At 39.1% G+C, this 18360-nt stretch overlaps 1 protein-coding gene and 1 long non-coding RNA gene across 9 annotated transcripts in view; one reads left to right on the forward strand and one right to left on the reverse strand.

Annotated features, from left to right (window-relative positions):
- The window catches only part of DBT (dihydrolipoamide branched chain transacylase E2), a 21855-nt gene continuing 3495 nt past the window's right edge, over positions 1–18360 (forward strand). Inside the window, exons 1-10 of one of the 8 annotated variants that reach the window (XM_034780144.1) lie at positions 1881–1920; positions 3456–3510; positions 5433–5551; positions 7406–7529; positions 7706–7781; positions 8653–8834; positions 15279–15406; positions 15879–16122; positions 17256–17422; positions 17857–17934. In XM_034780144.1, coding sequence (XP_034636035.1) covers positions 7463–7529; positions 7706–7781; positions 8653–8834; positions 15279–15406; positions 15879–16122; positions 17256–17422; positions 17857–17934 — 942 coding nt within the window. In that variant the 5' untranslated portion in view covers positions 1881–1920; positions 3456–3510; positions 5433–5551; positions 7406–7462. Of the gene's footprint in view, positions 130–1823; positions 1921–2553; positions 2620–3455; positions 3511–5432; positions 5552–6182; positions 6321–7405; positions 7530–7705; positions 7782–8652; positions 8835–15278; positions 15407–15878; positions 16123–17255; positions 17423–17856; positions 17935–18360 lie in introns of those variants that run through there. The other 7 variants (XM_034780143.1, XM_034780145.1, XM_034780146.1 and 4 more) reach the window with 7 other exon arrangements.
- The window catches only part of LOC117882148, a 26795-nt gene continuing 19664 nt past the window's right edge, over positions 11230–18360 (reverse strand). The window contains exons 2-3 of the long non-coding RNA XR_004646936.1: positions 12802–12937; positions 11230–11321 (exon numbers count right to left, since the gene is read on the reverse strand). This is a non-coding gene — a long non-coding RNA (uncharacterized LOC117882148). The remainder of the gene's footprint in view (positions 11322–12801; positions 12938–18360) is intronic.

An 18360-nucleotide genomic window follows, 5' to 3' on the forward strand; every position in this document is an offset into this window, starting at 1 on the left:
TTATGTTTCAAGAGTATGTTTGTTTCTGCGGCAAGTGAAGTTTGCAGCAGAACTTCAATGGACTATAAGGAGCTATTACGTGCTGGGACCACAAAGGAGGAACTAAACGTACCTATTCCATTAATGAGGGTAAGAGATGTTTACAGACAACAAACTGATTGCTTTCAATATACAAAAAGAGAATGCTCAGTCCCCAGTGCTGCAAATACTTAATTGTAGGCACCTCAGGTCCCAGTGACTTCAAGGAACATTCCTATTACGATCATAGATAATCCTTTAAAAATTGGTGTGGATTAGTAATGTCCAAATATTATACAGCTGCAGAGTCTGTTTTGAATAAAATTCTCAAATTAAGGATACTAATCCAGACTGTAATTTGTATAGCTATACACCATATGGTAGAATAAATTAACCAGCCTCCTCTCATAGTTGCTTTTGCCACTCATAAAGCAGGAAACAACTGTGAAAAAGTTAAGAAAACTATCAATCCAATACATGATAAGGCTATCAAAATTAACAGGAAAAAAGGGGGCATAAAATAAAGGGATATAATATTTCTTACAGATTTTGTATGGGTATAATTATGTTTGGGGGTGATTTTTTTTACTGCAATAGTTATACCAGTACAACCTCTAGTTGGAATGCAGTTATACTAGTGTAAATGTGCTTCCATTGGTTTAGTTTATTCTGCTTCCTAGGAATAAATTATGTCGTTATAAACACATTTACACCAATATAGCTGCATCCACATTAGGAACACTGTGAGCAGACAAGGTCTTACTGTGTAGATACAAGGGATAATTTTGATAATGTGCATTTTCAGTTGCTGTGAAAGCTCCAAGATAGAGCCCTGCACGGATACAAAAATTGTATCCGCATCTTATCCGTGATACGCAAAAATAATCCATGGATATCTGCAGATTTGCAGGGCTTTAGAAATAAAATTTGGATCAGCATCTGTCCATGATCTTCAGATATCTGCAGATATTTGCTTTGTATCTGCGGATTTGCAGGGCTCTCCTCTGAGAAAATTAAATTAAATTAAAATAAATGAATAATAATATCAGAGAGTAAAGAGTTAAAAAAACTAAAATAACGAGAAATACCAACTTGATTTGATGATCACTCGCTCTTTAATGTTTATTATGAAATTTAAAACGGAAATTCCCTTTTATAGTCCTATTTCAATCTGATATTTTTGTACCTATTAAGTAACCTCTAAAATCCCTATAACTGAAATATCAAAGAAAAACCGTCATCCTCTCCGGTCCCCCACATTTGTTGAGTTTGTGCATTAACGGCATCCTTTGCGGTGCTTCAATCAATGCAAACAGCACTGATGGAGACTGAGTGCTGTAGTAGTCAGTTTCATTCCGCAGCCCCTGGTTTGTGTATCTTTCCTGCAGGGGAGTGGGAAAGACAATCATTTCCAATATCCAGGGAAAGCCGGTCACCTTTGGTGGTGGTATAAGTATGGGCGTGGGGACTCTGCATAGGTGAACTTAAGGCGCTGTGAATTCACGTAGGTGAGACGGGCCCCTTTGAAGCTTCCACGATTCCTTGCTCCGCCCTGTGCTGTGCGGTACGAGTCTCCCCGAAGTCCCTTCCCCAGCAGTTTCACCTTTGGGGGACCCCCGCTCGCTCCCCAGCCACGCCCACGCGCTCGCCGCCCCGAGTCACAAAGCTCCGCCGCGCCGGAACAAATTGATGCCCCAAGACCTTGCCGCTCCCTAGACCACCGACTGGCTTTGGGAGTGGGCTAGTCCTCTACCCCCTGATTGGCTGCTGGGTCTGAAGCTGTCTTCTGATTGGTTGACGGGTGGGAGGTGTGGGGGGCGTTGTGGGGGCTCCCTCTCTTTCCTGTTTAAGATGGCGGCAGTGAGGGCGCTGAGGAGCTGCTCGCGGACTGCGGGGCGCCTGGTAAGGGGGGCGGGGCGCCTTGGAGCTTATGAGGGGCCAGGCAACGCGTGCACCCCCGCCTTCTCGGGTGCGCGGGCCCGCCGGGGAGCCGCTGCCTCTGGCACCTCCTGCCCCTCCTGAGCAGGGGAGAGAAGAAGGTCCCTAGTGGAGAGACCCCCGCCCCAGACACCTCCACTTGCCCCGTAATCCCCCTTTGGACCCGTCCCCATCCCAGTCACCCCTGTGCGAGCCTCTCCCGCAGGCCATAGTCCCCTGTCCCAGATACGTGCACCAGACATCGCAGCGCAGACCTGTCCCTTCCCACAGCCCCATCCCAGGCACCCCAGTATGGCCCCCTCCCGGAGGCTATTGCCTCCTGTCTCAGACACTCTAACCCTCCTCCCAGACACCTCAGTGCAGACCCGTCCCTGACAGCCCAGCTACCCATGTGGACCCATCGCTGTGCCATAGCTCCCTTCCAAGAATCCCCTGTGGTGACTTGTCCCTTGCCATAGCTGACACCCCAGTGGTCCCCATGCCAGAGCCTCCCAGCTTAGACACCCCAATGTGGACCCCTCCCCACCCCATAACCCACCAGCCCAGACATCCCAATGCAGATATTTCCCTACTGTTTCATATCTCTTCAATATGCAGACATCGCCACAAGGAAATCCACATCTCAAATACACATTTTCATAAGCCAGTTATACCCTGTTTTAGGTAAGCTTCACAATTATCTGTCCCATTGCATCACCTATATATCCCACACAGGTGGCAACTCCCTTCATATACTAATACATCCCTATATAGGCTATATATGGTCCTTGTGTATGTGTCTTTGCGTCACAACCATGTTGTATGTGTAGCTCCAAAGAGCTGGCATAAGCAGCCTCCTAACTTGCTAGGAGGGGTTCAAACAGTCTGCTTTTAATAAAACTTGTAATCTCGTCAATTAAAAATGTTTTTGCAAAATGATGCTCAGTATTTGCAACTGTCTATATTGAAACCTTTATTGAAGCATGTTGGTGTAGGATTATATGATTGCTGTTGTCGTGTGGAACTTCACAAAAATGAAAATATCTCATGAGCTTTTCCAAGTGAAAAACCATTTAAAATGAACATATATCCTACTTTGTGAGAGAAGTGGATATTTTTTGTCCCCACAGCATCTTATCAGCTATAAACAATTATATCCAGTTCCATCTAGTCACAGACCTACCAAGTTTTCCCTCTTATTTAGTATCAGGAGGTAGCTGTGTTAGTCTGTATCCACAAAAACAACAAGGAGTCCAGTGGCACCTTAAAGACTAACAGATTATCTGTAACTTTCACTCCATGCATCTGAAGAAGTGAGGTTTTTTACCCACGAAAGCTTATGCCCAAATAAATCTGTTACTCTTATTTAGGATTCACTTAATAATACTGTAGTGAAGGATTTTTGTGACAATTGTCTAAACAGTTTAGCAATCAACCATTTTTTAGACAACATTCAACTCACTGTAATTGTCAAAGCATTTTGAAAACTCCCGCTTCTTGTTTCTGCGTTGTCTTGTTAGTCGTCTATCTAATCAGGATGCCTGCTTTTCATATCCAGAGGAAAACTATGTTAAGGTAAAAATGGTTCTTTTGTCTATTTGCATCAGTGGGTTATCTGGTCTGTAATTTAGCATTGTCTGTTTAGATTGGATACCTAACTGCATGCATTTTCTCTTATTCTTGGAAGACATTCCATTTCTCTTCCTGAAAACATCCACCGCAAAGAGTCATGAGGGTTGTCAGGATTCAGTAAATATATTTTTGCCTGTAACTTATGTTGAGGTTTCAGGATAAAATAATCATAACATTGTGATACAATTTTTATTTTACTGATTTCTATGAAGGCAGCTGTGCTCTTTCAAATATAGAAAATGTATGCAAAACAAAATTTAAACAAATATTTAAAAAAAAAATACTTACCCTGAAGTTCAGTTATGTTCTAGTTCTGAGAGACTGCCGAGACAAGGGAGTTCACAAGGTAGGCATCCTTCACTGAAAGGCCTCTTAGACTTGTCACTCTGTGTTCAGACTGGGTTTTGAGATTGAGTGATTTGCAGTTTAATTTAACTGGTCCCATAACTTTAATTCAGGTCTGTAAAGATCAACACCTTGCATTGTACCTGCAAACTAACAGTCAATGCAAAGATATGAGCACATGTGTTGTTCCAGCTGCCCCACTTAGGAAGAAAGCAGTGGCATTCTCCACTAACTGAAGCTTCCACATGGATTTAAGTAGTAGCTTTAAGTAGAGTATATAATGGTAATCAAGCCTGAAGGGAATATGGCATCAACTGCTGTTGTGAAGTTAGCAGTATAGTCTCCTGGACAGCTGTAGATTGAGAAAGCACAAGGGCCTCTTTTACCTATCTAGAAATCCAGGAGCAAAATTGGGCCAGCAGAACCATTCTGGAAATAAGTTTAACATTTGCATGGGAAGACTGTTGTGTTACTATAATTGTCAGACAATGGCAGTGTCTGACAATGGGTATATCTTCACTGTGCAGTCAACTTGGGGCTCTTACCAGATTTTAGTCCACACCCCATTATCTCCATAGAAAAACTTGTGACCCAGGTTTGGAGGTACTTCACATCCAGGCTAGTTTACATGGCTGAGGGTATAGATTAGAATCTGCTGCTTTCACTTGGGCAGAAACCAGCCCGCTTTACAGTGAGGGTCCAGGTAAAATCACTTGAGTGCTGGTAGTCCTATAATACCCTTCCTATAGTGCCCCTCAAAGGACAGAAAAGTTCTCCAACAATTGACTGGGAAAGAATCTTAGTGTCTCAGCCCAAAGAACCATGGGATATATTCCCAAGTACACAAAAGCGAGTGCAGAGACAGAGAGGACACAATAACATTGGTATGACTTTACTATGGAAACATTCAAACCCAGGCTAGGCTAATGCTGGTGTTCAGATCTGGGTGCCAATCAGCCAGTTTAAATAGACCAGTAAAGACATATCCTGGGTGTCAAGCACTTGTTTTCATAAATGTTTTCTGGCTTTAGCTAGCCTACAAAGCTTGTTTTGACTCAGTTTCTAACTAAGGCCCAATCCTACAAAGATCAGTGTATAATATTAATATGTTTAATATTCTTATATTTGTTGGACTATTTAAATGGTACTCCTAGTATAGGATTAAAAGAGTGATTCTCTTATTTCATGTCATAATAACAAATTATTTTGTAATTTGTTCAATGAAACAATAAATATTGCTATAATGATATTACGCAGTGAAATTACCAGCATCTTTAGTCCATGGATTTGAGCTGTTAAGAAAGTAACACCTTATTGTATAAAGAGACTACATGCTGGATGATTCATTTAATATGTTAACTGTTAACTCACCAAGTTTTTTCGTAAAGAATGTGTAGTATTAAAAATCAAAGACAGATTTCATTTAAAACACTGCATTAGTTTTTAATTATTCCTAAAAATGTCAACTCAAGACAGGACTGAAAATCTTCTGTACCAAAACCAGTCTGTTTTTTTGGCAGTGACAGTACTAATTTACTATCTTCAATGGTTACCTAATGTTAAAATCAAATGGAATGCATTCATGAAACTTCAGATTTAGTGATAGTTCAGAGGTTGCTGCTTGTGATCATCTATTCAGGTAAATATTGAGCATTTTCCAGTTAGGGGCTTTATAAGGGGTTAGAATTGTATTTTATGTTCTGAATTAATAAGCCTTATTGAGCAAACAATATAGCCATGATCTCAAGCGAGGAGATGTAAACATATAACAAACAAAAAATCCAAAAATCAGGGCAGAAAAGTCATTCACACTTTACTGGAACATAATCTAACTTGCCATAAACGTTAAATGTTTTCATGAAACAAGAGCTACTGTCGTTTAATGTTATTTTGCTGAATTTTTGTCATGGAAATAGGCAGGAAGGGATATTCATAGGGGGAATTAGAAAAATACTCATTCTAGCTCAACAGAGATTATCTCAGTAACAAGTAGCTGAAAGGTAGATGAAAATGACATTGGAATGTTGTTAGAGTTAGCCTGTGCAATGTAAATATTGTTTCTGGAAAAAAAGGAAACAGTTATGGGTATTTATATATCAGATCAAATTATATATACTAATATGCATAAGAAATACGTGAACAGTACCTAAAATTCAATATAGCATAGTATTCTGGATTACCTTTCTTATGAAAGGTGTCACATAAAACCAATCCTTTCCTAGTTTATGGGAGAAAAGTTTAATATTCTTTGTCTATAGGAAGTTAATATGCTTTTCTATTTGTCTGAACTAAGAGAGGGGGGAAAATTAAGTTAAAACACATAATTGCAAACTTTCCCATGCAGGTATCCTGTTTTCTGGATCCTCTAAGAAGATAATTTCTAAATTTTACAGTCTGAGCCACTTGAGGTACATTGTAGCACCTGAGTTTTGTTTTTTAGTAGCAAATCTCAGCAGTTAATTTATTTAAAGTTATTTTTGTTAGCTTTAGTGATCATTTTTAGACAACATAAAACCAGAATAAAATTTAAATAAACATGTTTCGTGCTAAAATATCAGAGGGGTAGCTATGTTAGTCTGGATCTGTAAAAAGCAACAAAGAGTCCTGTGGCACCTTATAGATTAACAGATGTATTGGAGCATAAGCTTTCGTGAGTGAATACCCACTTTGTCAGACGCATGAGACCCACGAAAGCTTATGCTCCAATACATGCTAAAGTAGTAAACTGGTTTCTAAGGGCTTGGTTTAACTGCCATTGAGGTTAATGATAAAACACCCATTAACTTTAGTGGGAGCACTCTTGGCCTGTAGGCATTTATCCAGAATTACTGCTTCTGTGACTATACAATGCCTCTATATCAAAGAACTTTTCAGACTATTGTATTGACTCCTGAATTAGGTTTCTGGACTGTATATAATTTCAGACCTAAAGAAAACATGCAAATTATACCCAATGCTAAAATAATTTAATAAAGCTGATGTTAAAGAATAATTACCTGAAGGTATGTGCCAATTCTAGATTATTTTAAATGGGACTGGAAAGGCAGTTGTTTGTGCCCTAGAATCTCAATTACATTCTACTTAGCACCTCAGATCAACCTGTGATTACTATAAAGTCAAAGGAAAATGTACAGATTTTTTTCCTCACATTAAAAGTTCTTTCCAACATGCATTTTGCATATGAATATTTTAAATGGCTGTACTTGTGTTTAGTGTGTGTATGTAATCTTTGTAAAACATATGCCAGTTGCTTAGAAACAATAACAGCTATATATTTGATGCCAAATCTTGTCATGATTTTTATTAACTAGTGATGACAAAATGCTTGATGTTTTGATGTTTTTGAACTCCCAAGTGTTATATTAGTAAAACTATATAAGTACATATGACAAATAAAGACTGTGCTAATTTAGAATCTGTATACATTATAGAATGTTTTCAATTGTAATTTAAGACCCCACCTTTTTAATACTTGAGATTTTTTCCCCTCCAGATCTGTGTTCACCATATTAGATCGTGTAGCAGTGTTCGCTTTATAAAGTCCAAATACATGAGCATATTTGATAAATCTGCATTCAAGTTTAGTCATCAACACAGATTGTTCAGAACATCTGCTAGTAAGTTTTTTTTATATTTAAGTAATTTATTTTACATTCCCATTATGTCAGTAGTCTGTGATTTGTGTCTAATTACTAGTACATAATCTAGTATATTTGGTGTATTAACATTTTTCTAGCTGGTATTTTAGATGTAATATTTAACTTGCTATTTTTATCCGATTATCTGTTTCAAGTTTCAAATGGCCAAATTGTCCAGTTTAAGCTCTCTGATATTGGAGAAGGAATTACAGAGGTGACTGTGAAAGAATGGTAAGTTTAATTTTGTTACTAACATACTCAGAAATTAAAAATGCTTTAATGTCTACATTAATTATCAATAGATTGTGAATAACCTTTTTGTGTTACCTGTGTAGGCTTTTTTTAATTATGTTTGCCACATTTTGAAGACCCATGCCCTGTATAATCTGAGTTTAATATTCTATTGTTCTACCTCATCATGGACTGCTTTGGGGAAGAGTCCATAATTTAATTACAGCTAAAGGTAGCACTCTCTCTTCCCTCCACAATGACTAGTTTGGGGGTGCAGGAGGTTTAAGTTTGGACCACATGTGTTAGGCTGAATTTTGGAAAGGAGCTTCTGGTTAGGAAAACCCCAGTTAGGCCCATAATTCCTTTTAAAATGGAAGAACCTAGCACAGAAATCATTCCCAAAACCTCAATAGTAAATTGATTGAATAGAATTGAGACTCCACTAAGGGGAAAGCAGCCATGGAATGCTTTTTGCTCTGTGTCAGCTGGAGGTAGACTCTCCAACTGTAGAGCTTCCCTGTCACATATTCATGTTGTCAGGGTCAGACCAACCTGTGCTATTAATTAACTGAACATGAGGCTTTTAGTTGAAAATAGTTTGTATACTGTCAAGAGAACACTAATATTTGTAGTAAAACGATAGAACAAATGTATTGTGGGGAAGAATCCCAAGTCATGGTAACATTTTGCATATCAAAGATAGTTCTCCTGCCTATAGGCTGGCAAGAGGTATACAACAGAATACATTCACATCTTAAACAACACATTATATTATACAGTTATTCATAATTGAGTTTATTAAAAGAATACATTGAGCCAGTATGATTTTATTCTCATATGCTATGTAAGCCTATCTTTTCCCCCCCCATAGGTATGTAAAAGAAGGTGATAGTGTGTCTCAGTTTGATAGCATCTGTGAAGTACAAAGTGATAAAGCTTCTGTCACTATCACTAGTCGTTATGATGGCATCATTAGAAAACTCCATTATAATCTAGATGAAATTGCTTATGTTGGAAAACCATTAGTGGACATAGAAACTGATGCTCTGAAAGGTATTGTAAACACTTTTCCTCTTGCATATTAATTTATTTTTGTTGTCAAAACCATCCAGGTATTCAGGGGAATTCAAGATTAAGATTACATTTTTTGCAGAAAATGAATTTGATTAAAATCTATACAATTTAACTTCTGTTTATAAGAAACTACACCATGGGTGAGGAACCTACAGCCCGTGGGCCAGATCTGGCCCCTTGCTCATTTTCATCCGGCCCATGGACCACACACGTTCAACTCACCTGCTGGGAGGGGTGGGGATGCACGGAGGCTCAGGGCTTCCCGCCCACAGGGCTGGTGCCGATGGACTGGAGCTGCAAGTGCTGGCTCTGCCTGCCGCGGGGGGTGAAGGTGGGGGAGAGGGCGGGGAAAGCTCTGAGTCTTGGTGCCCTCCTCTCTCCCCCTTCTCACTTCCCCCCACTCCCCTCCGGGCGAGACTGAAGCCATGAGCACCAGCTTGCCCCGCTGCAGGGGGGGCAGAAGCCCCTAGCCTCCATGCCCCCCGGGCAGGGGAGTTGAACATATGTGGCCCACCATTGATTTTTTTGGATGGATCAGTGGCCCCTGACACAAAAAAGGTTCCCCACCCCTGAACTACATAAAGTAGAACAGTGGTGTATGCATTTAAATATTATCAACATTCTTTTTACTTTTTTTAATACAAAAAAAAAATAGAAGAAAATCCAAAGTTATTGGTGGTAGAGTTTGAAATTTTCAAGTCAGACAATTCAAAATCATGGTTCCCACAAAAATCGTAACAGCTCCATTCTACATAGAGGCATGCAATTTTATATCCTATACAATAAACAATATTGCATCTGCACAAGGGGATGTATTACTCTGGGAATCAAAACTTTAAGTTTCAACTAGTTTGTGCTTTTAAAATCAGCCACAACACTGCAATGATATACTGGCAGTTTTGCATTCTTGTACATATCTAGCCCAAGAGATAGAGTCAGGAGTTGGGGTGCATGGCAAATGACCCTAATTCTCTCCTGAAGATTAGGGATGAAACTCCCATGAAGTCTGTGGGAGTTTTGCCATTGGCTTCACTGGAGCAAGGATTTCAATCTAGGGGTTTTGCCTCTGTATATCCTGCTTATGTACAAAAACAACAAGGAGTCTGGTGGCACCTTAAAGACTAACAGATTTATTTGGGCATAAGCTTTCGTGAGTAAAAACCTCACTTCTTCGGATGCATAGAGTGAAAGTTACAGATGCAGGCATTATATACTAACACATGGAGAGCAGGGAGTTACTTTGGAAGTGGAGAAACAGTGTTGACAGGGCCAATTCAATCAGGGTGGATGTAGTCCACTCCCAATAATAGATGAGGAGGTGTCAGTTCCAGGAGAGGCAAAGCTGCTTCTGTAGTGAACCAGCCACTCCCAGTCCCTTTTCAAGCCCAGATTAATGGTGTTGAATTTGCAAATGAATTTTAGTTCTGCTGTTTCTCTTTGAAGTCTGTTTCTGAAGTTTTTTTGTTCAATGATATTGACTTTTAAATCTGTAATAGAATGACCAGGAAGATTGAAGTGTTCACCTTCTGGCTTTTGTATGTTACCATTCCTGGTGTCCGATTTGAGTCCATTTAGTCTTTTACGTAAGGCTGTCCGGTTTGGCCAATGTACATGGCAGAGGGGCATTGCTGGCACATGATGGCATATATAACATTAGTAGACCGTGCAGTTGAATGAGTCCTTGATGGTCTGGCTGATGTGGTTGGGTCCTCAGATGGTGTCGCTAAAGTAGATATGGGGACAGAGTAGGCAACGAGGTTTCCTACAGGGATTGGTTCCTGGGTTGGTGTTTCTGTGCTGTGGTGTGTAATTGCTGGTGAGTATTTGCTTCAGGTTGGGGGTTGTCTGTAAGTGAGGACTGGCCTGCCTCCCAAGGTCTCTGAGAGTAAGGGATCGTTTTCCAGGATAGGTTGTAGATCGTTAATAATGCGCTGGAGAGGTTTTAGCTGGGGGCTGTACGTGATGGCCAGTGGTGTTCTGTTATTTTCATTGTTGGACCTGTCCTGTACTAAGTGATTTCTGGGTACCTGTTTCGCTCTGTCAGTCTGTTTCCTCACTTCCCCAGGGTGGATATTGTAGTTTTAAGAATTCTTGATAAAGATTTTGTAGGTGTTTGTCTCTGTCTGAGGGATTGGAGCAAATTCGGTTGTATCTTAGGGCTTGGCTGTACTCAATGGATCGTGTGATGTGTCCTGGATGTAAACTGGAGGCATGTAGGTAAGTACAGCGGTCAGTAGGTTTCCGGTATAGGGTTGTGTTTATGTGACCATCACTTATTTGCACTGTAGCGTCCAGGAAGTGGATCTCTTGTGTGGACTGGTCCAGGCTGAGGTTGATGGTGGGGTGGAAATTGTTGAAATCCAGGTGGAATTCTTCAATGGCCTCCTTTCCATGGGTCCATATAATGAAGATGTCATCAATGTAGTGCAAGTAGAGGAGGGGCGTTGGGGATAAGACTAATATTTTCTTAGGGGCAAAAAGATAGATTTGTGTTAGTTCAAGAAAAATGGATGATTTTCTTTTTGCTCTGTGATCTCTAGGAGCGGCTAAAGTTTTCTTTTATTCAGCTATCTATTAAAAATATCCCTATATTAGCTTATTTTTTAATAACAAAGAAGGGGTTGCATTTCCATTGGGTAGCTGTATGTTGAAAAAGAAGCCTTCAGTTCCACGATGAACTCACTAAAAATAAATTAATGGTCCAGTTTTGCATAATATCTTTGTATTTGGTACCAATCTAGCTATGGTTTGTGGGAAGGAGAATAAAATTAAGTATTGGTTATCTTAGGGGTCCACCAGATGTCTTGTTGAATAATTATATTATACTTGTAATGGTGAAATGTTTTTAAGAATCTAGATGAATTACTAGTCTAAGTCCTACTGACATTCAGAGTCACTGAGATGTTTTTTAAAATGTTACCTTAAATCTCTAAAGTGATAATCTCAAGTGAAACCACAATAATGAAACATACCTGTGAAAAGGATAATAAAATCTATTTTATGTAAATTTATGATAATCCAAATTCTATAATTTGGGTTATGTACAATATGACAGTAAATTTGCAACTGTTACTTGTTTTCTTTTCATGTGATGGCAAATGCCACAAATCACACAGTAGCAAAGTATACACTCTCCCCAGACTTCCGGCTTGCAAAGGTATTGGAGAGAATTACAATAACTTCTGAGCGCTGCAATATATCAGAGAAATGTAAACAGCTGCAGCTCTAAACTTCAACACTGGGGACAGTTTCAATTGTTGGAACTTTTGTTACCCGTCAGAACACTCACACTTCTGAGCTATCTTTTATTGTAGGAAGTAAAATGCAAGGGACTAACTAGAATTTCAAATAAAATAATGACTGTTTAGTAATTTATTTAAATATCACATAGATATCTTAAATCTTTATTTGCAAATAAGCTTTTTTAACTTGATGTGGCATTAATCACTTTAATAATACCTAACACTGTTGTGTATTTTTCTGATCCACTTTTAAATGAATGTATTAACATTAATTACATTTAAATTACTTCAGGTAAAGTGAAATACCCTAGTAGCAGTATTATTGCCAAAAGAAAAAAAACCTATATATGTTTAAACACAGTTTTATCTCCATAATCATTTAGTTTTTTACACTAGAGTGGGATTTTTTTACTGTTCATACAGTCAGTTAGAGATTAGAAAATTCATAATTTCTTGAGGTCAATTCTCTTCCTGAGTGTGTTTTTAAAAAATGACAAAGCTGCTTGATTTGATCTAGTGATTGTTTTTAAAAAGTCCCAAAATGGACAGTTTCTTATAAGGTTTCCTATGATGTTTTGGGGTCCATCCAGACCAGTAAGGAGTTTTGTCATTGCCTGCCTTGTAACCTGGGGGGCCTTTGTGCTGTGCAGCTATGGGTTCAATTCCCTGACACCAGTAGTCTACCCACAAGCATAAGGTCTTACCTTGGCTCTCACCAGTGTAGTTATTCTTTGCAGAGAAGATACCAACTTCCCTCCAGGTTCCAAGTCTCCCCAAATAAATCCTCCCTGAGTTCTGAATTACCAGATACTTGGTCTGTTCCCTTCTGGTTCATCAACCCTGAAGTCATGAAAACATTCTTTCAGTTAGCTCACTATGGCATACACACTCCACACAGTTTGCACACTGGGCACCTGCTTGGGATGAAAATAAACAATTCTATTTATTCAATAGAAAAACCATAGATTCAAAGATGGAATAGTAAGGAACAGCAAACATATGTATGAGTTACACAGAAAACAAACATAAAGACACAACCTCAAGCTTTTCACTTTCATAGCAGATAAAACCCCTTTTCTAATAAGAGTTACTTGTTGCCTTAAACAGTTTCCCAGCCTACCTGTAGGAGGGATCGAGACAGTCCTTCAAATTCTGGATGATCTTCAGTACAAACTCCTTCCATTTTAAAAGGGCTGGCAGTTTTTTTCTTCAGTCATTACAGATATTCAAAGTGGAGAAAACTCTCTCCTTTCTTAGTTTCTGAAGACTGGGGTTTCTTTTCACTTTCAAGCTATTCCCATTTGCTTTGATGATTCCTCATTGTTTACTCCTGGGCTGGACAAGGGCCTGGTGTATGCAGTGTAGTAGCCATGTCAGTCCCAGAGAGAGGTCAAGGTGGGTGAGGTAATATCTTTTATTGGACCAACTTCTGTTGGTGAGAGAGACAAGCTTTCAAGCTACACAGAGCTCTTCTTCAGATCTGAGAAACATACTCAGAATGGCACAGCTAAATCATTTGCAAACACTTGGAAGGTGGTAAGGTGATAGGGAACAGCCAGCATGGATTTGTAAAGAACAAATCATGTCAAACCAATCTGATAGCTTTCTTTGATAGGATAACGAGTCTTGTGGATAAGACTGTGGATGTGATATACCTAGACTTTATTAAGGCATTTGATACGGTCTCGCATGATATTCTTATCGATAAACTAGGCAAATACAATTTAGATGGGGCTACTATAAGGTGGGTGCATAACTGGCTGGATAACCATACTCAGAGAGTTGTTATTAATAGTTCCCAATCCTGCTGGCAAGGCATAACGAGTGGGGTTCCACAGGGATCTGTTTTGGGACCGGCTCTGTTCAATATTTTCATCAACGACTTAGATATTGGCATAGAAAGTACGCTTATTAAGTTTGCGGATGATACTAAATTGGGAGGGATTGCAACTGCTTTGGAGGACAGGGTCATAATTCAAAATGATCTGGACAAATTGGAGAAATGGTCTGAGTTAAACAGGATGAAGTTTAACAAAGATAAATGCAAAGTGCTCCACTTAGGAAGAAAAAATCAGTCTCACACATACAGAATGGGAAGAGACTGTCTAGGAAGGAGTACGGCAGAAAGGGATCTAGGGGTTATAGTGGACCACAAGCTAAATATGAGTCAACAGTGTGATGCTGTTGCAAAAAAAGCAAACATGATTCTGGGATGTATTAACAGGTGTGTTGTGAGCAAGACATGAGAAGTCATTCTTCCGCTCTACTCTGCTCTGGTTAGGCCTCAGCTGGAGTATTGTGTCCAGTTCTGGGCACCGCATTACAAGAAAGATGTGGAGAAATTGGAAAGGGTCCAGAGAAGAGCAACAAGAATGTTTAAAGATCTTGAGAACATGGCCTATGAAGGAAGGCTGAAAGAATTGGGTTTGTTTAGTTTGGAAAAGAGAAGACTGAGAGGGGACATGATAGCAGTTTTCAGGTATCTAAAAGGGTGTCATAAGGAGGAGGGAGAAAACTTGTTCACCTTAGCCTTTAAGGATAGAACAAGAAGCAATGGGCTTAAACTGCAGCAAGGGACGTCTAGGTTGGACATTAGGAAAAAGTTCCTAACTGTCAGGGTGGTTAAACACTGGAATAAATTGCCTAGGGAGGTTGTGGAATCTCCATCTCTGGAGATATTTAAGAGTAGGTTAGATAAATGTCTATCAGGGATGGTCTAGACAGTATTTGGTCCTGCCATGCGGGCAGGGGACTGGACTCGATGACCTCTCGACGTCCCTTCCAGTCCTAGAATCTGTGACTCTATGAATCTATGAATAAATACAAGATAAAACAGATCAAGATCTCTAGATAAAGACCATTTAAGGTGAAGGGATCATTCAAGGTGAAGTGACTAGGTGCTTGAAACCAGTGTCTTGTGGTTGGGGAGATAGCCCCTCTCTTCCAGAGTGCTTCATCACTCTGTTGTGAGGTAATGCTGAAGTTGAACCTGAGTTACAATTACCGTTTATATCTATATCTCTATATCTGTCTATATGTGTGTGTATATATCTATATGTATATATGTGTGTGTGTGTGTATATATATATTCATAACCATAACCTGTATACATATCTCTGTTTTAATCAAAACCACTTTGAGCAATGTAGTAAAGTTAAAGCAGTTTTTATATTATTTTCAGATGTAGCCTCAGAAGAGGATGTTGTTGAGACACCTGCTGTGTCTCATGAAGAACATACACACCAAGAGATAAAAGGCCACAAAACACTGGCAACCCCTGCTGTCCGTCGCCTTGCCATGGAAAACAATGTAGGATTGTGTTCTATTGAAGCCAGCTCTGTTTTATATCCATTGCTTGTATATTAGTCTGACTGCATCTGGGAGGGCAATAAAACTCAAATGTTATTGAAAGCTGGTGGTGAATTGCCAGGGAACAACAATGAAAAAAGTTGTTGATAAATGGCTTGCTTCAAATGAATAGTGTTTCACTGTTGAAGCTGTGAACTGCTTGTATATAATATTTCTCCTATAAGAAAAAAGTACCTTTTAAATAATCATTATTCTGCCTTAATATATATATATATGTAATTAAGGACACAGAGGGTCTTTCAGAAAGTTTAGATAGTGTTTGAGCCAGATACTAAGTCACAAGAAGGTATTAACCTGAGAAATGTTACTCGAGTACCTGTAACATTTTTGTATTTATAATCCAATTACAACATATAATTTCTCTACTTGTGCTATATAGCAAAAGTTCTATAGTTTGTTATATACTTTTCAGATTAAACTGAGTGAAGTTGTTGGAACAGGGAAAGATAACCGCATCCTTAAAGAAGATATTCTCAATTATTTGGCCAAGCAGACGGGAGCTATTTTACCTCCATCACCAAAACCTGAAATTATCCCACCATTACCAAAATCGGAGACTGCACCAGCTGCTCCAAAGGACAAAGGAACTAAAATTCCTATACCCATTTCCAAGCCCATCGTGTTTGCAGGGAAAGATAAAACTGAGGCTGTGACAGGTAAAAACATAAATGTTATCATGAAGTAGCACTCAGAGTTGATATAGCTTCTAAATAATTAGTCAGTGAATGATAACATTTAAATTGATTCTCCTATTCCCATTGACGGAGAGCCAGCTTTCATCTTGTAATCACACTAGTGTGGGGAGACAATGAGAATCAGGAAAGGTAAGTGTACTTTGCAGAAAGGAGGAGTTTGAAATAATTTTTCAAATGGTGGTCAGACAGGGTTGTCAGTGTTCTTCTCTGGCACTGTGTGGTTTCATCATGTTCTCTGCTAGTAGCATCGGGCTGTGATTTGCACCTGTTCATTTTAAATTCTGTTTTTTTAACTCTGCATTATGAACATCTAAAAACATTTTGTGCAAAATTTTGGAAATAGATACTCTGGAATTCTTCAAACAGTATTGCAAATACTATTCCTATAGAAATCATTATGTAATTTATTAGCAGGATCAATGAGTAGGATTGTTTATGTGTGATGTAATCATTCTTGCCATGTAGAGCTCCCAATCTAAGATGGGCACAGATAAGACAAGATGCACTGGGAGAGCAAACTACATTTCTGTTTTCCTCAGTTACATAATATTTGGGCTAGAAAAGATGAAAAGACTGATGCAGCTTAACATTTGTGGGCCTTGCACACAAGGTTAGCCTGTAGGAATGATCTAGAGACAGATGCTAGGATACGGAAATAATTCCAAACATTTGGGGCAGCATAAATTCATTACTGAAGTTATCGGGTACCTGCTTCAGGTGTATAACGAGTCTCCCCATCAATATTTTCACACTCATGGTAAAATTCCGCTTGTATACAAAGAGACAAGGTGGGTGAGGTAGTGTCTTTTATGGGACCAGCTTCCGTTGGTGAGAGAGAGAAGCTTTTGAGCTTACACGGAGCTACTCTTCTTCAGGTCTGGGAAAGGTACTCAGAGTGTCCAGTTGTATCCAGTGCTATTTTAGTAGCTCTTGGTGTAGTACTAAAGTAACTTGGTGCCCAAGCAAGAATGATCATAAGTGGATTCTATCCCAACTTTTGAAAGAAAGATTTATAGTTTTTCAAACAAAACTGACTAACTCTAAAGTTTCTAAAAGCTTTTTATTGGTAAAAGCACCCATTGAATATTTTTCAGGCTTTCACAAGGCAATGGTAAAGACCATGACTGCTGCATTGAAGATTCCTCACTTTGGTTATTGTGATGAGATTGACTTAACTCAGCTTGTTCAATTGAGAGAAGAATTGAAACCTCTAGCACAAGTTCGTGGAGTTAAACTCTCCTTTATGCCTTTCTTCATAAAGGTGAGTCATAGCTGCATCTCAGAACAGGATTCCTGATGGCATATACTGTTGACACCAAAGGACATAGTGGGGAGGAAGGAAAAACTTGCTTTTCTTCTGTATTTTTTCATTTAGTTTCAGCCAGCTTTTTTAATTGCCTTTTTATTTTATCCCTCTCATCATTACAATCAGCAACACACAAAAACCCTCTTTAGTTCTACAGTGAGAACTCTTCCTGCTTACAGTAACCCGTTCCCTTTACCTATCTAGGTACTTGTATGGATCTCCAGAGTATTTCAAAATAGAAATTAGAGTAACCTAGACAAACACTTGATTGCATTCTGGATATTACAAGCTGCCTGAGGTACACTCATCCTGCCCCTTCCTTTCTCCATTGGGTGATAAGAGTATTAAGAGAGGTCTTAGTGTTAATATTGTTTTTTTATGTTTAACAGGCAGCTTCTCTGGGATTATTGCATTATCCTATTCTTAATGCGTCTGTGGATGAAAACTGTCAAAATATCACATACAAGGTTTGTGCAATTTTATGAAAATACTCCTGTGCCAAAAAAGTAATGCTCCTCCAAGCATCTAATAATCAGGGCTCTTTTTCGGTACAAATAAATTAACTTTTTTTGAATGGAAAAGGGGGAAAACAATAGATCCCAAAGCAATTCTTAAGTACTGTGATGGAAAATGATCCATACACCACCACCTCTGTCTAATATCAAAATGGATTGAATGGAGAGGACTAGATTAATGCAATTGATGCTATTTATATAGCGCCTGCTAAGAAAGACATGCCACTGCTAGCCATATTAGCAACCTGCTCTCTTGCTCTTCTTTCTGACAAGGGGCCAAGCGGTCCCGAACCATAACCCATACAAATGTAGGGGTAGAAATGTTTTGTTACTGTGGCAATGATGACACTGTTCTGTCTATCAACTCTGATGTCTTAA

This window comes from Trachemys scripta, chromosome 8, assembly GCF_013100865.1.
Source record: "Trachemys scripta elegans isolate TJP31775 chromosome 8, CAS_Tse_1.0, whole genome shotgun sequence".
Lineage (NCBI taxonomy): Eukaryota > Metazoa > Chordata > Testudines > Emydidae > Trachemys > Trachemys scripta.